Source organism: Podarcis erhardii (assembly GCF_964252035.2).
Source record: "Podarcis erhardii genome assembly, chromosome: 12".
In the NCBI taxonomy this organism is placed as follows: domain Eukaryota; kingdom Metazoa; phylum Chordata; class Lepidosauria; order Squamata; family Lacertidae; genus Podarcis; species Podarcis erhardii.
Window position 1 is genome coordinate 29,653,131 of NC_138513.1, and position 21,463 is coordinate 29,674,593.

Below are 21,463 nucleotides of genomic sequence, written 5' to 3' on the forward strand. Positions count from 1 at the left end.
GAGTGAAGAATGCTTTCAGGGAGGGCAAGGACAGCCTCAACCAACACTGCCAGTGGCCAGGCAGGAGGGGAACCCCACCCCGGTCCCCTGTGATAATTTTCCTTGCAATCAAGCCAGAGGACACTTTAGTCAAAAATCCCTCACAAAATGGCTACAAGGTTTTTTAGGCTGCAGGGCTTTCTTTCTTTCTTTCTTTCTTTCTTTCTTTCTTTCTTTCTTTCTTTCTTTCCTCCCTCTCTCTGTCTCTCTCTCCAGTGTATAAGGGTGGTAGCAGCTACCTGGAGACACAAGAGGTTGCAAGGCTGAGGGTGTTGCCACCAGATCCCTGGGGTCCAAAAACCATGAGTGAGGGCAGCGAGCTGAGTTCAGATTCCGTTCCTCAGGTCCAAGTGTTTTGCTGTTACCTTGAGAGTTTAAAATTCCAAGTCTGCAGCACAACTGAAGTGGTGTGTGTTATGTACTAAAGTTCTCACCCTGGGCCAGCAGGGGGATACTGTAGATAGTTCAGGTCCACATATGCAAATAAGGGATCGAAAGTGACATTCAGTGATTGGATAGTTACAGAAAATGGTTGCTGTTGCGTTCTAGTGGAGCTCTATATAAGCAGGCTGGCTGAACCCTTCAGTTCAGTTCTGGCCTGTGAATAAACAAGAGCTGTTTGAAGAATCACTGTGTCGTCTGATATGTTCACCCACAACTTAACAGTGTGAGCCATCTTTTAAAATGGATTAAAACACTCTCTGTGTGTATTGATGTAAAAATTGGGGTTTGGCTTTTGCTGCCCCAACTCCCCAAGGGATTCCATGGGTCCCCTAAGTCCATGATCGGTCAGAGAAGAATGGATGGAGGCAGGATCCAGCGGAAAGCAAGGCAGATACTTGGTTTTCTGTTGCAACAGAGTTCCCTTCCCCTCCTTCCATGAAGGGAGAGACCCTGAATAAAAGTGTGCAGGAACCTTTTGACATTGCCCAACCCACTTAGCCAAAGAGCACCCCAAAATCATCACACATACATCATAGGTGGGTCTACAGCAGAAATCCGGTCCACCAGGATACCTAAGAATGGTCCCTGATTGCATTGCCTGGGCAATCCTTTTGTGATCACTATTACTTTTTTACTTGACCTGAATCCAGGCCACAGGCTCGCCCTATTCATACACAAAGACGCTCTTAAAACAGGATTTGTCAGGATTTGTAAGCGGGGAGTGGGGGGTGGGGGTGGGGAGAAAACGGGAAGGCTTTCCCCATTTGCCTCCCTTAACCGCAGAGGAATACAGTATTTGAGGTCAAAATGGCTTCAGGATTGCTCTCAAGACACATGGTTTATATATTCAGATACGTGTGCATTTATGAATATTTATATTTGGGGCCTTAGGATTGCATATAATAATATTAAACTGGGTTAAGTTCGAACTATCGAGGGGGAGTTAGCGAGGCGCGAGTTCTCACCCCGCCAGCAAAAAGCAAAAGCCGCCTCCGAAAGGCGCGCTTAGAACCGTCGCTTAGAGACCCAACAAACGGCGAGGGTTGGCGAAGCAGCCGCCTCTCCCGGTGGCGGGGAAGGGAAAGGGAAGGGCCGCCTCTTTGTCTCCCGCGAGGCCCTTCAGTCCTCGCCGCCGCGTGTCTCCCTCTTTCGGTAGGGAAATCCGGCCGCGGGGACGGCTCACCCCGGCGCCGGCCCCGGCCATGGAGCGGCTGACTTTGCAACCGGGGGCCGCCGCGGCCATAGACGAATACCTGGAATACAAGAGGTGAGCGGGACCGAGGGGGGCGAAAGGCCGCCGGGGGGGGGGAAAGGAGGGGATCGCTTGCGGCGATCGCCACTGCGTAGGTAGCGGGCCGAGGGGACGGGACGCTCCGCTCAGGTCTTCTCCACTTTTTGCTGGGGCTCGAAGTCTTTTCGCTCGGAAAACCCAAAACTCACGAGGGGCCCTCTGAGCATGTGCAAAGGGCACGTCCTTCACCCCGAGCAACCTAAAGGACCGTCTTTCCGCACAGATCCTGGCAACCTGCCTTCTTCACTACTAAGCGTGATACTCCTGAGCGATGCGCCGGCTAGGCATGGTTTTATTGTTTGATCTCTTTGTAAGACGCTTTGAGGTTTTTTCTTTCCCCCCACAATCAATCAGCGAGCAGAACACATAAGAGAGCTGTCCGTGGGGCACCAGTCTTGCTTTGACAAGGTGGGTGCCTTTAACAGGGCTAGCCTCTGATTGTTAAGAATTTGAAAGAATATTTAATCCATCCGAATCTAATTGTGGTGAGTTGAAATCGATTATAGGTCTTAGTTTAAGGTGTGAGTGACTAGGTCCTAGGATATGAAGTCGTATGGTATACATGTTTAAACTTTATGATTTATAGTCTTTTTAAAGAATGAAGCCCTCAACCGCTTCCTCCAGTTAGAGGCAGTTAAATGGGAATGTTCCATGAAATATGCCGAGGATCGTAGCACTGTTTCGATGTTGGGACATAGATATCAGCAGAAATAGAACACCCGGCAAACATTTTCTAGTCTAGGCTTTCCAAAATTGTCTCTTCACTTTCTCCTGTCTCCCAAGCACAGCCATTTCAACAGTCTTCATTTTTGTATGTGTGTTATCAGAACATTGATGTTTGTAATTAAACATGCAATGCTTCTTCGTAGAATTGTAGGCGAAGATGATGGAGGGAAACTTTTTACTCCGGAAGAATATGAAAAGTACAAGAAAAAAATGTTACCTATACGGTTACAAAACAGACTGTTTGTGAGCTGGAGATCACCAACTGGCATGGACTGCAAACTTGTGGGCCCCGAAACCCCATGTTTTTGTACTCACAGGTGAGGCATTCTGTGCCCTACATAGACATTTCCTGTTCAACGGAAGTATTTTTTTGTTGTGCAGTTAGCTTGAGAACTTATGGCTTTCAAAGCTTTAGGAAGCATTTATTTTTATTTCTTAAATTACTGTACTGCCTTTCATCCAAGGATCACAGGGTGGTTTAGAATATTTCTTAGATCAGGAAAATTGTTTCATAATATTCCATATAAATTATAAAGGCATCAAAAATGGAAAAGAAAGAGCACCTTCAGGTTGAGTTTCAAGTACCTTGGGATGACATTCAAAGGTATATTCCAAATAATTTGAATGGTAGGTTCCCTGGTCAGGTCTACAGATTTAAGTGTCTAAATATTTTACTGTGATTCCCCCTCTGCCATGGTCCACATAATGCTAAGCTACAGTTTATAGACAATTGCTTACTAAATGATGGTTTAACACGAACGTCCAGCCCAGCACCTTAACCATGGTTTATTAACCACAAACAAACCATGCTTGTAAGCCACAGTTTGTTATTGGTTTATAAACCTTGGTTAACATTACCGATGGCTTTAACATTACAATGCGCCTTCATTTCCCCCCGGCACATGTAATGTTCAGACTTATTTCAGTCATGGCTTTGAAGAAGCAGCAATAATTTTTCTCGGCAAGACTAGCACACAGTAAAAGACTGACTCACTACCATAGAAATTTTCTATGTGCCAGAAGATTCGAGAGAGAGGCTGGGTTGGTGGCAACCTCATCAAGTGGTTTATTGAACCTGGTCCCATTCATAAAAGATTGGGACATGATTGCTTTGAATAATATTTTTTAAATAGTTCAACTGTTGTCTGGGGACAGCCCTTCCAGCAGTGGGACAGCGGGGAAGCAGGGCTCACTCAATCAGTTCTGCTGCGACAGGCCACCTCCATCAGGTCTCCCCATCCCTTCAACCATCATCTGGGAGTAGCCATTCCATCAGGCGGCCTCAGTGGGAGAGACAGGAAGCCGGGCTCATCACATCTGCTTTGTTAGAGGCCCCACTCCACCTCCTGCCTCTGAACTGTGCCAGCTGCCCAATATAGGAACAGTCGTCTAGAAATTAATGCCTGAGTTTTATTTCTCTTTTTCCTCCTTGTCCTTTCCCACTTGTGCAATGTATTTAAAATAATAATAATAATAATATAAGAATTTAAGTAGGGCGTGCCTTGTTTTGATTTCATGTATGCCGCTCTGGGTCTGCCTTTTTGCCTGAAGAGTAGGGTACAAATTCTCTAAATAAATGATAAATAAATAAAGCAAATGATCACTGAATAGTATGTTTACATTTCCCTTCCCCCAGGTATAAACAACACAAAACAGACTTTGAAGAGATCCCAAAGGAACGTCCTATTTCTTTACCCTGTCGGGTGGGCCACTGCCCATGCAAATCTTATAACTTCATTCCTCTCAATGGGACTCAGCCCATCCGCTGTAGATGTAAGCACTTTGCTGATCAGCACAGTGCGGCACCTGGGTTTCCATGCAACACATGTAAGTGAGTTTTGGATAAATAAGCATGTCATATGTAAGTGTAGCAGCTTTTCATTACACAGATATGTCCCTTGAGGCATTGTGTGATACTATAACCATGTATATTTGTAGGTGTGGAGAGTACTAATGAAAATGTTCTGGCTTCTGTAACTAGAAAACTCATATCCAGCATGCAAGCTCAACATTGTATTTCACATTCCAAATCTGTTTAATTTGCATACTATTAAACCATTTCCTGATTGATACTACTTCCGTATCTGGGAGTCTGAACATGGGCTTTTTGAAGGATACTTTTCCTACCACTGGCAGCTTTCTGTATAAGTAGAGTCTATCTGCACATTATTGTTTAAATATGTTTCATTGTACTGGTTGAATAAATAGTATTTATGATCTCAAAATATTGTAGGCCTTAGATTTACGCCATGTCTGCCCTGGACATACAATAATAAACTTACGCATCCTATTAAGCTGTTTCCAGCTGTAGCAATTGTTTGTGTAGTTGGTGCTACAGAGAGGAAATACTCAAACAAAACTGCCACTGAGTGAAAGGGAGTCAAATATTTTGGTCTATCTGATGCTGTCTTAAAAATGTTTTGAATTAGGTTCCAAATGTTCAGGGTTTCACAGTTGCTTTACTTGTGGATGTGGGCAGCCAACATATGCTCATGAAACAGTAGTGGAAACAAAAGAGGAACGCTTAACCCAAGGAAAACCAGTGGGGCAAGATGTCCCATATGCCGCCATGGGAGGACTAACTGGCTTTAGTTCACTAGCAGAAGGATACATGAGACTTGATGACAGTGGGATAGGTAAGAATTGGGGGACTTGAAATGAAAAATTGAATTTACATCTATCTGTTTTTTGTTTTATTGATAGTTCCAAAGTGTATCAGATAATTTAACCAGATTGCGACGTCTGTATAGTTTTAAATTATAAATATAGGTGCAGAGGTACCAATCCAGTAGTCTGGTGCCCCACAGAATGAATGGTATGTTTTTCCTAGCAATGTGCAGTTGGAAAGACTAGGTCAGCGCTGTGGGATTTGACCTGTGGTACCCCTCAAGCCTTGGCCTTACCACCATGCAGTTTAACATTCATAAGAAGCCATTGGAAGAGATAATCTGGAGCTTTGAAGTTGGGTGTGGCCACTCTGATGATCCCCAAATCTATGGGTGGTTTTTAACTAAATTTTACTCATTGTGAACCTCTTGACATTGATAATTTAGTTGTTTTAATTCATTTCAAATATCTGAGTAAAACTTGGGTGACTACCACTCTATATTTCTTGGCATTTTAACCCCATATCAGTTTGGAAGCTGGGGACAAATGATAAAGTAAAATAATAAATAACCTGAAACTGATTCCAAAGAAAACAAGTACTCATGGGGGACTTGCTGTGTCTTTTTTGGGTAAAGTACTGTTCATCCTCTCGAAACAGGTACAGATCTATGGATTTCTCCTAGAGCCTACTGTGTCCTGGAAAAGCAGATAATGGCACTGATGAAGAGTGCATTTTTATCATGGGTAGACAAACTAAGGCCCGGGGGCCGGATCCGGCCCATTCGCCTTCTAAATCCAGCCCGCTGACTGTTCGGGAATCAGCGTGTTTTTACATGAGTAGAATGTGTCATTTTATTTAAAATGTGTCTCTGGGTGTCTGTGGGGTATAGGAATTTGTTCATTTTTTCCCTTCAAAATATAGTCCGGCGCCCCACAAGGTCTGAGGGACAGTGGACCAGCCCCCTGCTGAAAAGGTTTGCTGACCCCTGATTTTATCATTTGTATCTGTTGCAAGGGCTCTGACACAGAGGGGGTCTTGTCATTCTTATCCACATTTTTGTAGCCTTGAGTATTGACTGTAGTACAGGGAGCTGTACCTGAAGATGACTTGGAAACTATAGCAGCAGGATGTTGCCCCCTTCTTCTTAAAGAAATACAAGGTTTGGAATCCCGGCCCATTTTGTAGCAACTATCATGACTGCCCTTGCTCTTCCAGGCTTAATGTGATTGGTGCTTTCTTTTAAAATGCGGCACAGCCTGTGACCACAGCTCCTCCCTGCACAATTTATAACTCCCCCCCCCCATTTCAAATGACCCCAGGGAGGAATTGCACATGAAACAATATAATAATTAAATGCTGAATACCACCACCAACAAAATAGGAAACATCAGCTGCAAATTAACAGAACATAGGCAGACAGCAAGTGATAAATCTTAGCCATGGGCATATTACACTTAGCTCCTTCCACAGCCAAAGTAACAAATCTAGCACACATCCATTTTCGTTATGCTTTTATCTATATTTTCAAATATTTGTTTTAATTTAATAACATGAGGTATAATTCTAAAATGCTCAGTGTTTTTTAAATGAGACCAATAACTGGTCTTCCATTCAGGGTGCCATTTTATATATCCGTGGTAGATCACCACATTTTTTTTTCAGGACAGAGTTGGCTAACTTGGTTGGACTTGCTTCTTGATCATCTTACTGAATCAGCAACATTTTAAATTTGTTTTTCATCAGTGGCTGCAATTCTTCATGTTTCTGGTTAATTTGGATTTCTTCTCCCTAAACTGCTGGTTTCATTTTAAGGAGCACCTTCCATCGAGTTCCTAGAATCTCCTGTAACCAACATGGATCATCCCTTCCTAAAAGCATTGCAGGGACCTTCTAGTTCCACGCAAGGACGCCCCCAGTTAACAGATGGTAATGGAATTACTTTTCTTTCTTTAAGTAGTCAATGTGTTGCCTGATTAAAATACCCCACCACTGCTTGTTCTTCTCCAGCCTCCATTACAGTGGTACCTCGGGTTAAGCCAGTGTGGTGTAGTGGTTAAGAGTGGTAGACTCGTAATCTGGGGAACTGGGTTTGGGTCTTCACTCCTCCACATGCAGCTGCTGGGTGATCTTGGGCCAGATACACTTCTTTGAAGTCTCTCAGCCCCACTCACCTCACAGAGTGTTTGTTGTGGGGGAGGAAGGGAAAGGAGAATGTTAGCCGCTTTGAAACTCCATAGGGTAGGGATAAAGCGGGATATCAAATCCAAACTCTTCTTCTTCTTCTTCTTAAGAACTTAATTCGTTCTGGAGGTCTGTTCTTAACCTGAAGCTGTTCTTAACCTGAAACACCACTTTAGCTAATGGGGCCTCCTGCTGCCGCTGCGCCACGGGAGCACGATTTCTGTTCTCATCCTGAAGCAAAGTTCTTAACCCGAGATACTATTTCTGCGTTAGCGTAGTCTGTAACCTGAAGTGCCTGTAACCTGAGGTACCACTGTATTCTCCCCTGCCACCTTCAGCATGCCAAGGTTTCCCAGGGCTGCCTCCGGTTGCCTCAGGCGGAAGAGATGGTGGGGAGGGCGGTGGCGGTGGAAGGGGCGGCGCCATTTTCTGTTTTGCCTCAAGTGGTAGAACATTCTGGGCCAACCCAAACTGTGCATTAGTCATTTTGTGCAAATTCAACAGAAAAAGAAAACTCAAGTCACTCTAGGCAGAGCGTAATGAAGACTTGGTAGGGTACTCTGGCAGAGAGCAAGGGGGTGTAGGTGATCTCCTGAGGGCTGAGAGTACATAATACAGTTCCTGTGTCCTGACAACGAGAATAAGCTTTCTTCCAGGATTCCCTGTACTGTTGGAGTCCAGGGAGTTGATGGAAGAGGAGAGGGAGATGACAGAGGGTCTGAGAGAAACTACTATGCCTGGTAGGGACACGGGTGGCGTTGTGGTCTAAACCACTGAGCCTCTTGGGCTTGCTGATCAGAAAGTCAGCGGTTCGAATCTGCCCAATGGGGTGAGCTGCCGTTACTCTGTCCCAGCTCCTGCCAACCTAGCAGTTCAAAAGCACACCAGTGCAAGTAGATAAATAGGTATCGCTGTGGCAGGAAGGTAAACAGCGTTTCCGTGTGCTCTGGCTTCCATCACAGTGTCCCGTTGTGCCAGAAGTGGTTTAGTCATGCTGGCCACATGACCCAGAAAGCTGTCGGTGGACAAACGCCGGCTCTCTCGGCCTGAAAGAGAGATGAGCGCCGCAACCCCATAGCCACCTTTGACTGAACTTAACCGTCCAGGGGGTTCTTTACCTTTACCTTTTTTACCTTACTATGTCTGGTGTTAAACTTGGGATACATTTTCTCATTGATGCTGTTCCTCTAAATAGGTATTTGAGGTGCTATAAATAGGTGCTTGAGGTGGGCTTGGTGCATTTGCTAGTATGTTTTGGTTTGACGTACTAAGGATTGAACAATGAGGGCAAGTCAAAAGTAGGAATGAACCTTATTTACACATATTCTCTTGTCAAACAAACTGATTCAAGATGGCAGTTATCTTTTCAATTTCGCGTGCTGGCAAGTGTGATTACAGGAGAGATTAGAGGTGCTAAGCATGTTTATTTGGTTGTAAATTCAATTGATTTCAGGGAGCCTTGCTTTCCAGTAAGTATGCTTACGAAATTCTAATGAAATGAAATTTTAATACATTCTGATCTGAGAAGCTCTGGAAAAAGAGATGGTATCCACTTGAGCCATACTCAACATAGAAGACCCCTTGATCTACTTGAGTATGAGTTACATTTGAAATTGCCCAGATACAATTCTAGAATTTATCTAATTAAAAGTATGTTGCTTTTAAGGAGGTGCAAGTACAGCAATGCAAATTGCCTCTTTAAGAAGACCCGATGAAGATGACATGGCTTATTTTGAAAGACAGTATCAGGACCGGGTAAGCCATTGCATACGTAGTTTAAAGAAAAAGCGTTTCTTTAAAGTTGAAGATAACCCGCTTTTGCTGAATGTGAGACATTTTTAATTTCTTTATAACTTTGTTAAAATATGTTAGGGCATTATATTGGTATCTCAGAATCAAATGTGGTTGTAGAGAAGGAAATATCAGGTTTCTCATAATTTATTAAGTGATAGAAATTTAAGCAAATAAACACCGCAAACTGGTCAAATGGATTTACCGAGAGCAATGGTTTCCTGTGGTAAGTTTGCTTAGGATTGGCTTGTGGTGACGCTGAAGTGGGCTTTTTCCCTGGTGGCACTGGTATTGTGGCATAATTTCCCTGCTGAAATATGAGAGGCCTCCTCTGTCTTGGCATTCCACCAGCTTTTGAAGACATACCTGCTTACCCAAGCATTCACTTGATCTCTTGGCCAGAGCCTGTTGTTTTAATTGCTGTGCTGTTTTAAGGGGATTGTTTTATTGTATATTTTAATTATGGTGTATTTTTTAAAATGGTCTGTATTTATAACAATGTTGTGCAGTTACGATTTCATGTTTTGTAAACCATCTGGGCATTAAGCAGCAAATGAATAAATTAATTATAGCAATAATGATTATTTTTTCCTTGTGCTCCCTCCATCTCCTATTGCTGTCTCAACATTACAGTGGACCCCCGGGTTACATTACCTTCGGGTAATGTAACTTTTGGGTTTTGCCACACACACATGTGCAGAAGCGCTCTATTGCGCTGCGTGCGTGTGCAGAAACAGTGCCTCTAGATGCTGACTTTTTGGGGTACATAGGGACCCCCAGAACAAATTAAGTTCATATCTGGTGGGTCCACTGTACTCCAATCTTGGTTTTGCTCTCTAGTGGCCAACTACTTCAACTGTGAAAAGAAGTGGTGAAAAGAAGGAAGAAACCAGAAAGTATATAGCACACCAGAGTGGCTCACAATGAGAAATGGCATTAATGCTAATAGCGTAGAAAAGTGGCTGGATTTAGGTTGGCTGCAGCTAAGTACAGGCAACGTGAAATTTGGCAGGAAAATGAGCGTAGCTCACTCCTTGAAGCTGCTTTGTTTTATAATTGGCTAGGTCTTTAAGTCAAAAGAAGTTATTTTATAAGTGAATGTATTTTAATTTTTTCTTTTTTCTTTTTCATCACAGCTGAAGCAAGAAAAGGCTGCTGCAAAACAGAAAGGAAAGCGTCCAGTGACAAAAAATTCATGATAACCAATAAAACAAAAGAATACATTTTTTATTCATTGTGATTTATTAGTGTTTAGATAAGTTTTCTTTAATGAATTCAGTATGTGAAGATTTTTCTATAAGATAATATGTGGTAGTACATCTATTTCTTTCTAGGCATGGAAGCAAAAATAATGTCATCCAGCTAGATAGAATATGCCAAGGACAATGGTTTTCTCACTCACATGTTAAGCATCAGCAAAACATGTTTGAATACAGAGATCAAATAATAAAATTATATCCCTGTTCTTTTAGCTGTTTGGAGCTTCTTTTCTTCTACATAAATTTACACCAGTCAAAGGGTGATTTGTTTTATTTCCTTTAAAGTTTTAAAATGTTATCATTGTCTATTTCTAATAAAAATATCAAGCTACCAGTGATAAAAACTCTGGATTTCAAAGGACAGCAAGGGGTGAAAATACTCATAAAATTAGACTGTTATGGTTATGATTTTCATCCTATGAAAGGAATTAACATTAAAAATACAGTGAACAATAAGCAATCCGGCGGTATACTTTATTGAGCAAAACAGGATGAGATAATACTAAGAAGTGAGCTTGTTTGATAGCCACCTGCTGATAGCTACAGGTTTATGACCAGTAATTAGAGGCTGAAGAAAACTAACTAGGTTTAACATAAAGCTATACAGCAGAAATGTTGACATACCAGATATGTGGAGCCGAATTGTACACATTTAATTTACTTGAAACAAGTCCTACTTGGTTCAGTTAAACTTATACCTAACAGTACAATCCTTAACTACGTCTACTCAGAAGCATTCTTATTGGTGTTAGTATTATTTCAGTTTGAATTCCAATTGGATTCAAGGTAAATGGAATTAGGCTTGCAGCCCAACTTCTTTTAGAACGACAGCCTGACAGTGTGATCCTAAACTGTTTATTTCAGAAGTAAATCTCATTGAGTGTGCTCACACTTGCCTCCGAGTAAGTGTGCTTAGGGGTGCACTGTTAGAAGCACTTCTATGAATTTGTTAATACAGTGGTACCTCGGTTCTCGAACTCAATGTGTTCTGGAAGTCTGTTTGACTTCCAAAACATTTGGAAACAAGGCACGGCTTCTGATTGGCTGATTGGCCCCGGAAACAATGCCGGCACCCAAAATGAACGTTCGGCTTCCGAAAAACATTCACAAACCGGAACACTTCCGGGTTTGCGGTGTTTAGGAGCCAATTTGTTTGTCAACGAAGCCGTTTGGGAACCAAGGTACCACTGTATAGTACAGTCATTATCAATCAGTGCACTTCATAAAGTACATTTTATCTTCTCTTTTACTCTGTAGCGCAGAACTCTTTTTAAGACAGGGCCATGTTCCAGTGGTGAGTGGGGACCAGAGGCAAAAGTGGGTAGAACAACAAATGTACATTTTACCCTTGTCCAGACTAGTTTTTACACTCACCCACACTCTATCCTCCATCCACACCAGCAAGAGGCATTTTTCAGAGTTGAAGGACACATTCCAGCCAGGCAAAAAACACTGGGTATAAAATCGTGAGGGATGTGGCCAGAGGCAGACTTCGGTATTTCAAATTTCAGCAGTGGTCTGTGCAAGACCAAAAATCAGCACCTCCTGTATCTCGCTTTCCGTTCTTCCCAATTCGACACATCATAGTTGCAACACCCCCTAGGCTCAGTGTAGAAGAAGAGGACCACATTTGGCCCCCAGGTCTGAGGTTCTCAACCCTCGCACTATATATCAGATATGGACATCCTATGCCTTCCAGATGTTGAGACTACAACTCCCACAACCCTAGACCATTGGCCATACTGGCTGGGGGTGATGGTGGTTGGAGTCTTAACAACAAACTAAGGGCTCAAAGTTCTCCAGTTCTGCTACAGATCCTTTTGACATGTGTGTGGTGGGGAAAGTCCTGTGGAACAGCGAATACATGGCCCAACCAAGTGTTGGGCTTTGATTCAGAAGCTTTTGTTCAGAGAGAAACTACATAGTCCATGCATATGGATGGGAAGAAAGGAGGTTTTACTACTTGCCCTTTCAAGGAGCGCAAGTCACGTTATGAGGAAAACCGCTTGAAAAGAACAAGTGAAAAGAACAAGGCGACCTCCCAGTAAACAGGCATAAGAAAGATCGGGTTGCAAACCCCTTTAGATTCTGTAAGCACATAGTTCAATTGCATGTCTCCCTAAAGACGCTGTGTACTGATCGTCCTGTGTTTCAGCTTTAATGGTGCGTCCTGTAATCTTTCCACTCAGCGTGGCGATCCTTCGCATTCAGGTGTCAGATATCTGCCAATGCCTGTGTTAGCTTTCAGGTAGACCCACCCTGGGATTTGTTTGCACGACGGCGTAGCATCGCTGTTTGAAATCAAATATTGATTCAAGTGGTTTGTCCGCGCTTAACTCGGTATAGGGATCCGGGTCTCAAGGGGTAACTAAGAAAGTCTTAAAAAATGCATTTCTGAATTCGCATGTGTAGGAATTCAACATTTATTGCACCAGCCATGTCCCCCCGCCCCCACAGCAACTTAAGTGTTATTTATTAAATTTATATATACCGCCTTTCCTTCTTGGATCTCAGGGCGGTTCACAACATAAAAAAGTCGCTTAAGTGCCTAGGATCGCAGCTAGATCATACGCGTGTTTGTTTCTCCAAAGTCGCTGCGTTCAGTACTGCTCCTCCTTTCCCTGCGCAAACTGAAACCTGCGGGAGTAAGTCCCACTGAAATCAGCGGGGGTTCAATGCCGTCCAGCAGCACCGTCGAGCGCCCTGGCACTTTTAAATTATTATTACTATTTCTTTTGCGTCTCAACGCGCCTGTGCGCCAACAGGAGGCGCAGCGGGGCCTATGAAAGCGCGCAAGTCTTACGAAGCCCGCGCGGGTCCATCCTCCCAACTATCGTCGGCCGCCGCGTGGCTTGCAAAGGGTGCAAGTTTGCGCTTGCTGGTGCCTTGCGCGGAGGGGGGGGGGTGTCTTTCTGTGACTTTTCCGCCGACTCCGCTTCTCGCTTAAGGTTCTGTGCCATTCATAAGAGTTGGTGCGCTCCTGGACGGACAGAGGGAGCAAGAGGAGGAGGCGGCCGAGGGCGACGCGTAAGTGGCGTCGAGCCTTAGCAAAATGGCGGGGCGTCTTCTTCCAAGGGCCAGATTATGGAAAGGCTTCCTCTGAGGGGAAAACTGGCCTGTTACCGTGTGCTTCTGCTTTCCTTTGAATCTTAAATATGTGAGGGGTGGGTGGGTGTGTTTTGAGGCAGGTGGACGGCAGGTTTTTTTGCATTTATAGAGCGCTTTGCAGCCCCCCCCCACTTGAACTAATGTTTATCTTCAAACCTGACGGCTCTCTTGAAAGAGAGGCCAGCCAATATTAACATCCTCGGGTTTCAGGGGCAGCGGCGGCGGGGGAGAGGCTAAAGCCTTTTGTGGTGTATTCACACATGTGGTAAAACTTGGGTGTGGAGGAGACCTGACAGCTCACATTTTTACACGTACCGTCCTTGCTGTATGTTGTAGGTTTAGGAATAGACTTAGGACATAGAAATTAATAAAATTATAGGATTATTATTTGGGGTGGGAAGGGAGAAATACAAGATGGAAAGGAATTATTGGGTCTTCTTCTTTGGTGATAACTCGTAGCCGAGTATGCTTTATCCATAAACACGGTTTTAACAAGGAGTCCATAAGTGACCGTGGAGACCAATTCTGGGCCCACACGTCCTTCCGCAGTGGGGACATTGGTTTGCGGGCAGGAGTTGATCACGGTGTGGGTTTGCCAAGCGTGCCGTCCTCTTAGCACGTTTCTCCCTTGCATCCTGAGTTCGAGTGTCTTTACCTTTGGTAAAGGCTGTTCTCCAATTGGAGTGCTTGCAGGCCTGTGTTTCCCAGTTGTCCGTGTTTATACTACATTTTTTAAGATTTGCCTTGAGAGAGTCTTTGAACCTCTTTTGTTGACCACCAGCATTATGTTTTCCATTTTTAAGTTCGGAATAGAGTGGCCAAGTTAAGGCCATTAAGGGAAGAATAGGGAGCCATTAAGGGTCGTTAACAAGACAAGGGCCCTAGGTATGACCAGAGACTGGGGATTTGGAAGGTTGCCCTGGTAACTGCTCTGGGGAAGGGCAAGGGGTTTCTGGGAAGAAGAAGGAGGAGGGGAAGGCTGGGATACATCTTTGAGGGAAGCTGCCTCTGGAAATGTGCGTGCTGAAGGTGCAAATAGGCAAATAAACCCTATCTAGGGTTGCCATATTTCAGAAAGTGAAAATCCAGACCACGAAAGTTGTTGAGCTGCTTTATTGGGGTGGGGGTGCAAAGTTGTTGAGCTCAATCAGGAAAGAGATATTTGGTTCATGGTAGATAATCCATTGAAAGTGTCAATGCAGTCTGCTGGCAGCTGCAAAGAATACAAATTCCATGCTAGGGATTATTGGGAAATTCCATGGTAGGGATTATTCGCTGAAAATAGAACTGGCTGTATTGAAATACCCTATATATGTCCTTGACTGGAATATTGTGTACAGTTGCCATATACCGAAAGGATATTGTAAGGCTGGAAAATGGCAACCAAATTTATGGTGGGATTGGAACACCTTGCCTATGAGGAAAGGCTAAAGCAGCTGGCACTTTTTAGTTTAGAAGGTAGGTGTGTAAGGTGAGACATGATGTGAGGCTTGTAACGTTATGTACGGTGTGGAGAAAGTTGGTAGAACATAAGAACCTTTCTGGATCAGTCCCACGTAGATTTGTGTTCTGATGTAAGATGTGCATTTTTAAGGCTCTGGAAATGTGCTGAAGTTGGGTAATGGGGATGGCTGAAAGTAGTGGGAGGAAGAGAAGGATGTAAAAACTCCATACTATAGTCTTTATAAGTTACTTCTAGCTTAAGGTTACCAGATTTTTTTCCCAATGAATCTGGGGACACTTTTCAACGTCAATGGATTTTGTATGGGGGCTGGTTTGTAAATACGGGGACTTTCCCCGGGAAACGGGGATGTCTGGTAACCTTATTCTAGCTGCTTTCTATAGGTTCTGCCGTGGCCATGGGGAAACCCGCCCCCCCTCAGGTCAGGCCAGGTAGCACCAGAATCTCTTCATCCCCAGGTAGGCAGTTGGACTGTCTGTGACACCTAGATCTTCCTGGAGGCAATCGTATGGTATCTGATGAACATCCTGGGGAAGGAGGAGACGAAACAGTGACGTAAAATTTACACTTCAGAGTCTATAGGGGTACTAAGCTGTGTATCTCATGTTTAATCAACATGGCACTCCGCTTTTGACTGTCGTTACATAAACATTTTTCTCATGGATCATGTCTTGTTTTAGGTTCTGCTGATATGGAAGAGGATTCAGGATATAATAAAGGTACACATACTAATATTGTTTTACTTCTTTAACGCTGAATTCATGAGCTGACTTGTAATTCTTTCTGCCCACAGTTGTTAGCTGTCATGTTGAAGATGCTATAACATTTTGGGCACAGGTAAGGTTAAGATTGTGGGAAGTGATGAATGACTAACTGAATAAAGTGGGATCAGGGCAACTAACTAATTATTAAATTTGGCAAAAGCAAATCTTTGCCCATATTTTTATGAGCATGCCTTAAAACTGTACCCCTTCTTATATTAGTAGTGTAAAAGGCCTTTCATATAAATGTTGACTTCAAGTTTAATTTGTGCCGTTCAGGATATTAATAGACATAGCGACATATTGAAGACTAGCCGTTCTCTAGCTGAAATCTGTCCTCTAGCCAGCCCAGTCTTTGGCAATCCTGATCTTACCAGGGTAAGTTGTACATGTTGTTTCTTGGTTCCTATAAGTATAAGAACATTTAGTAGGCATCATTTGAATTTACAGTCCTGTGTATGCAAATCTGAAAAGTTGAGTTGTGCTTTTTGACTCAGGAAATGGGGTTACAGTGGTAAAGATGAATTGTATCAGCTATTCAGTTGCCCATTTGGTAAACTTGGCATTTTTGGTTGAATTTGAAGGTTTTCATCTTGATTGTTATCTTTATTACAGTGGTAACACTTTTGGAATGCAGAGCTAAATTTTTTACTGTGTGTAAGCTTGGTTGACAGTATATTTAAGTGACTTCTTAAGAACTAGTGTTATACTGCATACTTCTGCATAAGTGTATGTGTTCAAACATTTAAGCATCTTCAAAAGGCAGCTCTATATCTGTATTCATGAGAAGGTTGCCTGCCACCTGAACACTACAGAATAAACCACTGAATTAAAAACATCTGAAGAAAATGGCTTACAAATACATGCAGGCTTATGAAGTGACCTGTGGTGTTTTTTTAAAATTTGCAGATCTATGGAGGATGCTTTTCTGAAGATAAATGTTGGTACAGATGCAAAGTACTGAAGGTTATCAATATTGAAAAGGCAAGGAATTCCTACTCAGATTGATTTCTGAAATACAGTCTGCAATCTTTTAAATTCAAATCTTAGTTGATAATAGCTTGGATACTGTCTTCCTGAAATCATTGAGTCCAAATCTTACTTGATAGTGCTATTTCATGTTCATGGTTTCAAGTCTAATGATGAGCCCTGCTTGATCAGGCCTAGCTAATCCAACATCTTTCTGCCTAGTTTCTGTACTAAACTTTAAGGAACTGCTAACTTGGATTTTAAGTAACAGGGCAGAAACTTCTCAAATAACATAAGATTACTGTCATTTCTTTGGGCTTTTTAATTCTATTTTTAGTAGCTAGATGTGTGCAGAAATACTTCCTATAACTAAATTATTTTCTGTAAGTGCTTAACCTTCTTTAATAGTGGTTGCAGATTCCTAACTATTTCTTTAGTTAAAGTTGTATGCATGTAGGAATGCAAAGACAACTGGGGAGTGAGGCCCCTTGAACTCAGTGCAGCTTACTTCCGGGTAGACATAATGTACTGTGAACACCGTAAGCTATAACTCCAATAGGCAATTGGTTCTTATTTATTTGTTTTACTGGTTTTTGTTTTATTACAGTGCCAGGTATTATATATTGACTATGGAAACTCTGAGGTTCTCAATCGATCAGAAATAGTTGAGATTCCAGAAAACTTGCAGTTTCCTAGTGTGGCAAAAAAGTACAGACTGTGGGGATTACAGATTTCAGCTAATCAAGATTTAAATCATTTTGACCAGGTGAGACAGACTTTTCACATGTGTATGAACAGTTCAGCAATCAGGAATGTAAAAAGGCAGTTGATTTCTGTTTTAACCTGTCGTGTTACAATCAGTGCTGTGGTTCAGTTTCCACCAAATGCTATGTTGTCCATCTTGCTGTCTCCTACTTAATTTATGTAACTATTTACATAGGTTTAACATAATTATTTCACACAGTCCATTTCAGTGTAGAGGAAATGTCAAAACAGTGTTTAGAAAAGAAGTAATTATGAATCGGTTGCAATCTTAAAAAACAACAACAAAACCCCAAAGAAGATTACAAACAAATACCAATCATAGTCCCTGGATTGGATTGATTTCTGTTCTGAATTTCAAGCAGAATTGCAAACAACAGCTATTTCTGTTCCCAATGGAAGTCTCAAGTTAACCTTGGTGGTCAAGCAATTTCCATTGGAGTAGAGGGAATCAAATACAGCTCATACAATGGACGCTCGGGTTGTGAATGTGATCCGTGTAGGATGCACGTTCACAACCCGCAGTGTCCGCAACCTGCAGTGGTGTGTCTGTGCATGCGCGGGTTGCGATTCGGCGCGCCTGCGCATGCACAAAGTGCGATTTAGCGCTTCTGTGCATGCGCAACTGCCGAAACCTGGAAGTAACCCGTTCTGGTACTTCCAGGTTTCGGCAGTTCGCTACTCGAAAAAATGCAACTTGAAGCGTCTGTAACCCGAGGTATGACTGTATTTGAAACCAGGAAGAAAAACACCTGCTTGATTTCTTCATAGTTGCCAAAGACTGCAGTTTGCCTGGGTTTTGTGTTCCTCTAGAAATCTTGCAATAAGCTGACACTTGCCTTTTCACTGTAGAATTTAGGTTTATAGATGTAATATTATATTACGTTGCCTTTTTTATTATGAAGTTTGTCATTTCAAACTAAGTGGCCCCATTCACATGTCCTGTTAAGCCATGCTTTATGGTGGTGTGTCCAAGCTGCAGTGCACCTTGGGTGTGTGTGCTCCATTTTAATCATCCTATATGACCAAGAGGAGGATTTTGGAGCATTGCTTCTGTTTTTACATAACCACAGTTTTCTGTATCGTCCGAACTGAGAGCTTTCGTTAATACTTATCATGATGAATTCCAACAAGCCAACTTCGTACCCCTTGGGTTGAAGTTGGTGTGGCATTCATACAGAGCCCCCGGTCGTCTCATGGACTATTGACCCATACACCACTAATCCACTGTCACCAACCAGATCCTCCCCAGTAAATCACTTAGTCTCAGTCAGGTTCTTAAGTTAACAAAGAAGAGTGTAGTTTATTGCAGACACAAATAAACTTTAACTGCATTCAAAATGTTACTCTTTACCCTCTTAGTCGTATTTTATTCTGTCTCTAACTCGTCTACCTTCCCTCACACAAGAACCAGCTGCACTAACTGTCTCTCTAATTCCAACTGTCTGCCAACTGCTTTCCCAACTGCCTTTTCCCAACTAACTAACTAACCAACCTCTGGCTAAGCCCTTTTATAAACAGGTAGGCTCTGCCTCAGGCTTTTCTATTGGTCTACCTATTAACTCTTTCTCTCCCCCTGGACAGACATTTTCAAACGAATGGGCAAATGCCATAGTTGGCTTGTTGGAATTGAACTTTATTTAGTGTTACCAAAGTTTGTTGTGCCAAACCATACAACAAATTGCAATTAAGGGAAAGTTATAGCAGAAGTCTTTGAGTTCCTCCTCACAGCCATGCAGGATGGGGGAGTGTGTGACACCAAGGCTCACTGAAGCTCATTTATGTCACATACACCATTTTCTTGCTATCTGGATTATTATTGCATTTGGGTTATTACTGCATTTTTCATTAAGTGTGGTCAGCCAATTTTGGTAAGTGGACAACACAAGTGTCAAATTAATGCTTGAGCTGATTATAAGAGTGGCTTTGTTTATTCTTTATTCAAGTTACAAAAATGCTTGCCACACCTTTGCATACCTGACTTTGTTTCTGCTAACCCTGAGTTAGGGACCGAAAGAAATTCAGATTGGTAAAGCCAGTCCTGGATCTTGAAAGGATTTATCAGCCCCTTTATAGCGTCTGAGGTTTTAACTGAGCACAGCCCATACATTTCCCAGGTTTCTCTGAAGCCGTAAACTTGATTTCCAAAAATCAAAAATTAGATCTATCTGCGCCTGTTAGATAAATTTGCACAATTGCAAATTACACAACAAACTATTTCATAAACTTTTCTGAACTCCCCCCCCCCTTTTCTTTTTTGCAGGCCAGGAGATTTCTGCATAGCTTGATTTTTGAAAAAGAAATAAAGACAAGAATTAAAGCCACATATCAGGATGGTACCATTGTGGCTGAAGCAGAGTGTGGGCTACTGGATGTTGGGGAAGAAATGGCCAAAAAAGGATTTGCTGAAAGATGCAAGTCTCCTGTAAATAGTAATTCCTGTGATACAAAAATGGATTCCTCTCTCTGCCAATCCAGGAATGCAAATTCTCCAGCTCCAGTGTGGTCCAGCAGAGCCAGCTCTCCATTAAGCAACAGAGTAGGCATGGGCTTTGGTGACAATCCACCGCTGAATGGAAGGAATGAGAAAAACGGTGCAAACCATGTGCCTTTTATTAAGTAAGTCACAGTGGGAAAACATTTTCTGATGTAAGAAGTGGTTTGAGATGAAGTCCAATACAACATGCTTTTGAAGGATGCTGGGGGCTCCTGGCCTTGAAACCATGGCCTTTTAACTGGAAGCTCTTGCTTTAAAACCCCTGATTGTGCTGGGCTGGTGCCTGTTATGTAGTGGTGAGAGGCATTCCACACATGTCCAGAGGCACTTTTTAATTCAAGTGATCCAGTGCTTAAACCTCTGAGGCTGCAGATTGGTTCTGAATTTTTGTTATGTTCTGGTTCCCTGGTCAGTGTGCAGGAGGAATCCAGATAACCATAGGTCAGCTGCTCCCAATGTCTCGGACTGGTAGGGACATGTGACCAAATTTTGTGCTAACTAGCCAGCTCCTGAGTCACTCCCAAGTCATTTTTTTTTAAAAATAATTTTTATTAAAGTTTCCCAATTTAAAACAAATTAAATCCAATTTATAATCTTTTTCCAATAACCAGGACTTCCCCTCCCCTCCCCCTCTTGTCTTCCAGTTTAACAAATCAATTCAACAAATTCTTATCCCCAAATTACACTTATCGTCAATAACCCAATTTTTCGAAAATTCCCATCCCCTAAGATCGACCTAATTCCCTTCCACGAGTTCCCCCCCTTCTAGAATAATGCAGATAAAAATAAACAAGATAAAAAATAGTTTTGCACCCTTTGGATTCCAGATTTCCCTCCCCCCTTTCCTGGTTGCGTTCCCAATATCCCTCGACATCTGATATCTTCCTGGGGTTCCCACATCTCACTAAACCCAAACCTCTCTAGTCCTTTACCAGTCATTTTTAAATTCGAATGTCCAATCATAGAAGGAGTCTATCTCAAAAAGGGGCCCATTTCTTCTATCCAGATTTTTATATCCAGGAGCAAAAACTCCAATTTTATTTCTGTAAGCTTGTCAAATCTGAATGTCCCAAATGTTCCCACTTCCAGTTCTGTCCAGATCTTGTTATTTCATTATTCTTATTAATCACACTCCTCCTTTTTATTTTTTGCTTTTTCCCTGCTCTTCTGCCGAAATGTTCTATTTCCAAAAGTTTCTAGTTTCTCTGCAGAGGCTTGTTATTCAGGAGCAAAACATTGCGTCATGTCCCTTTCATTTACATCCATTGTTTTCTGTAGTGTGTAGACCTCTGTAGACAAAATAATGTTCCATTTCTGCAGTTTCCCAGGAGATAAAAAGTTCTGTTCAACTGTTCAAATTTCCAGTCAAGCAACGCTGACACCAAACTACATACATTAAGCATAATAGAAACACCGCCACCCGACCCCACCCCCATCCATCCTCCCTCTCCCCACCCCCCCTTTCTTTTTTCTTTCTGTTTTCTTCTCCCCCTAATGCCTCAACAAATGAAACGGATTTGTAAAAATGTTACATGGAAGAAGAAGGAAAAAAAAAAAAATACGAG

The 21,463-nt window shown here is 42.5% G+C and overlaps 2 protein-coding genes and 1 long non-coding RNA gene across 10 annotated transcripts in view; 2 read left to right on the forward strand and 1 right to left on the reverse strand.

Annotated features, from left to right (window-relative positions):
• Positions 1-238: 238 nt before the first annotated feature.
• LOC309325837 overlaps positions 239-21,463 on the reverse strand; it is a 122,026-nt gene continuing 100,801 nt past the window's right edge. Inside the window, exon 2 of the long non-coding RNA XR_014150059.1 lies at positions 239-1,109. This is a non-coding gene — a long non-coding RNA (uncharacterized lncRNA). The remainder of the gene's footprint in view (positions 1,110-21,463) is intronic.
• Positions 1,446-10,303, forward strand: FAM221A (family with sequence similarity 221 member A). 2 transcript variants are annotated; one of them, XM_081833868.1, is made up of 7 exons: positions 1,446-1,750; positions 2,644-2,817; positions 4,137-4,327; positions 4,930-5,136; positions 6,921-7,034; positions 8,956-9,044; positions 10,217-10,303. In XM_081833868.1, exons 1-7 carry the CDS (start codon positions 1,686-1,688, stop codon positions 10,277-10,279), a joined length of 903 nt encoding a protein of 300 aa, XP_081689994.1. In that variant the 5' UTR covers positions 1,446-1,685; the 3' UTR covers positions 10,280-10,303. The 2 variants fall into 2 exon arrangements, with proteins under 2 accessions (XP_081689994.1, XP_081689995.1); XM_081833869.1 differs by lacking the exon at positions 1,446-1,750 and adding an exon at positions 1,847-2,182.
• STK31 (serine/threonine kinase 31) overlaps positions 12,575-21,463 on the forward strand; it is a 38,086-nt gene continuing 29,197 nt past the window's right edge. Inside the window, exons 1-7 of one of the 7 annotated variants that reach the window (XM_081881932.1) lie at positions 12,575-12,703; positions 15,590-15,628; positions 15,703-15,746; positions 15,950-16,048; positions 16,580-16,654; positions 17,247-17,405; positions 19,665-20,020. In XM_081881932.1, coding sequence (XP_081738058.1) covers positions 15,601-15,628; positions 15,703-15,746; positions 15,950-16,048; positions 16,580-16,654; positions 17,247-17,405; positions 19,665-20,020 — 761 coding nt within the window. In that variant the 5' untranslated portion in view covers positions 12,575-12,703; positions 15,590-15,600. The other 6 variants (XM_081881931.1, XM_081881930.1, XM_081881933.1 and 3 more) reach the window with 6 other exon arrangements.

What these genes read in the sequence shown, in the direction of transcription:
- FAM221A (XM_081833868.1), top strand. Translation starts at nt 1,686, where the DNA reads ATGGAGCGGCTGACTTTGCAACCGGGGGCCGCCGCGGCCATAGACGAA. An exon ending in GAATACCTGGAATACAAGAG is followed by an intron (nt 1,751 to 2,643) that starts GTGAGCGGGACC and finishes GCTTCTTCGTAG; the next exon opens with AATTGTAGGCGAAGATGATG. An exon ending in CCATGTTTTTGTACTCACAG is followed by an intron (nt 2,818 to 4,136) that starts GTGAGGCATTCT and finishes CCCTTCCCCCAG; the next exon opens with GTATAAACAACACAAAACAG.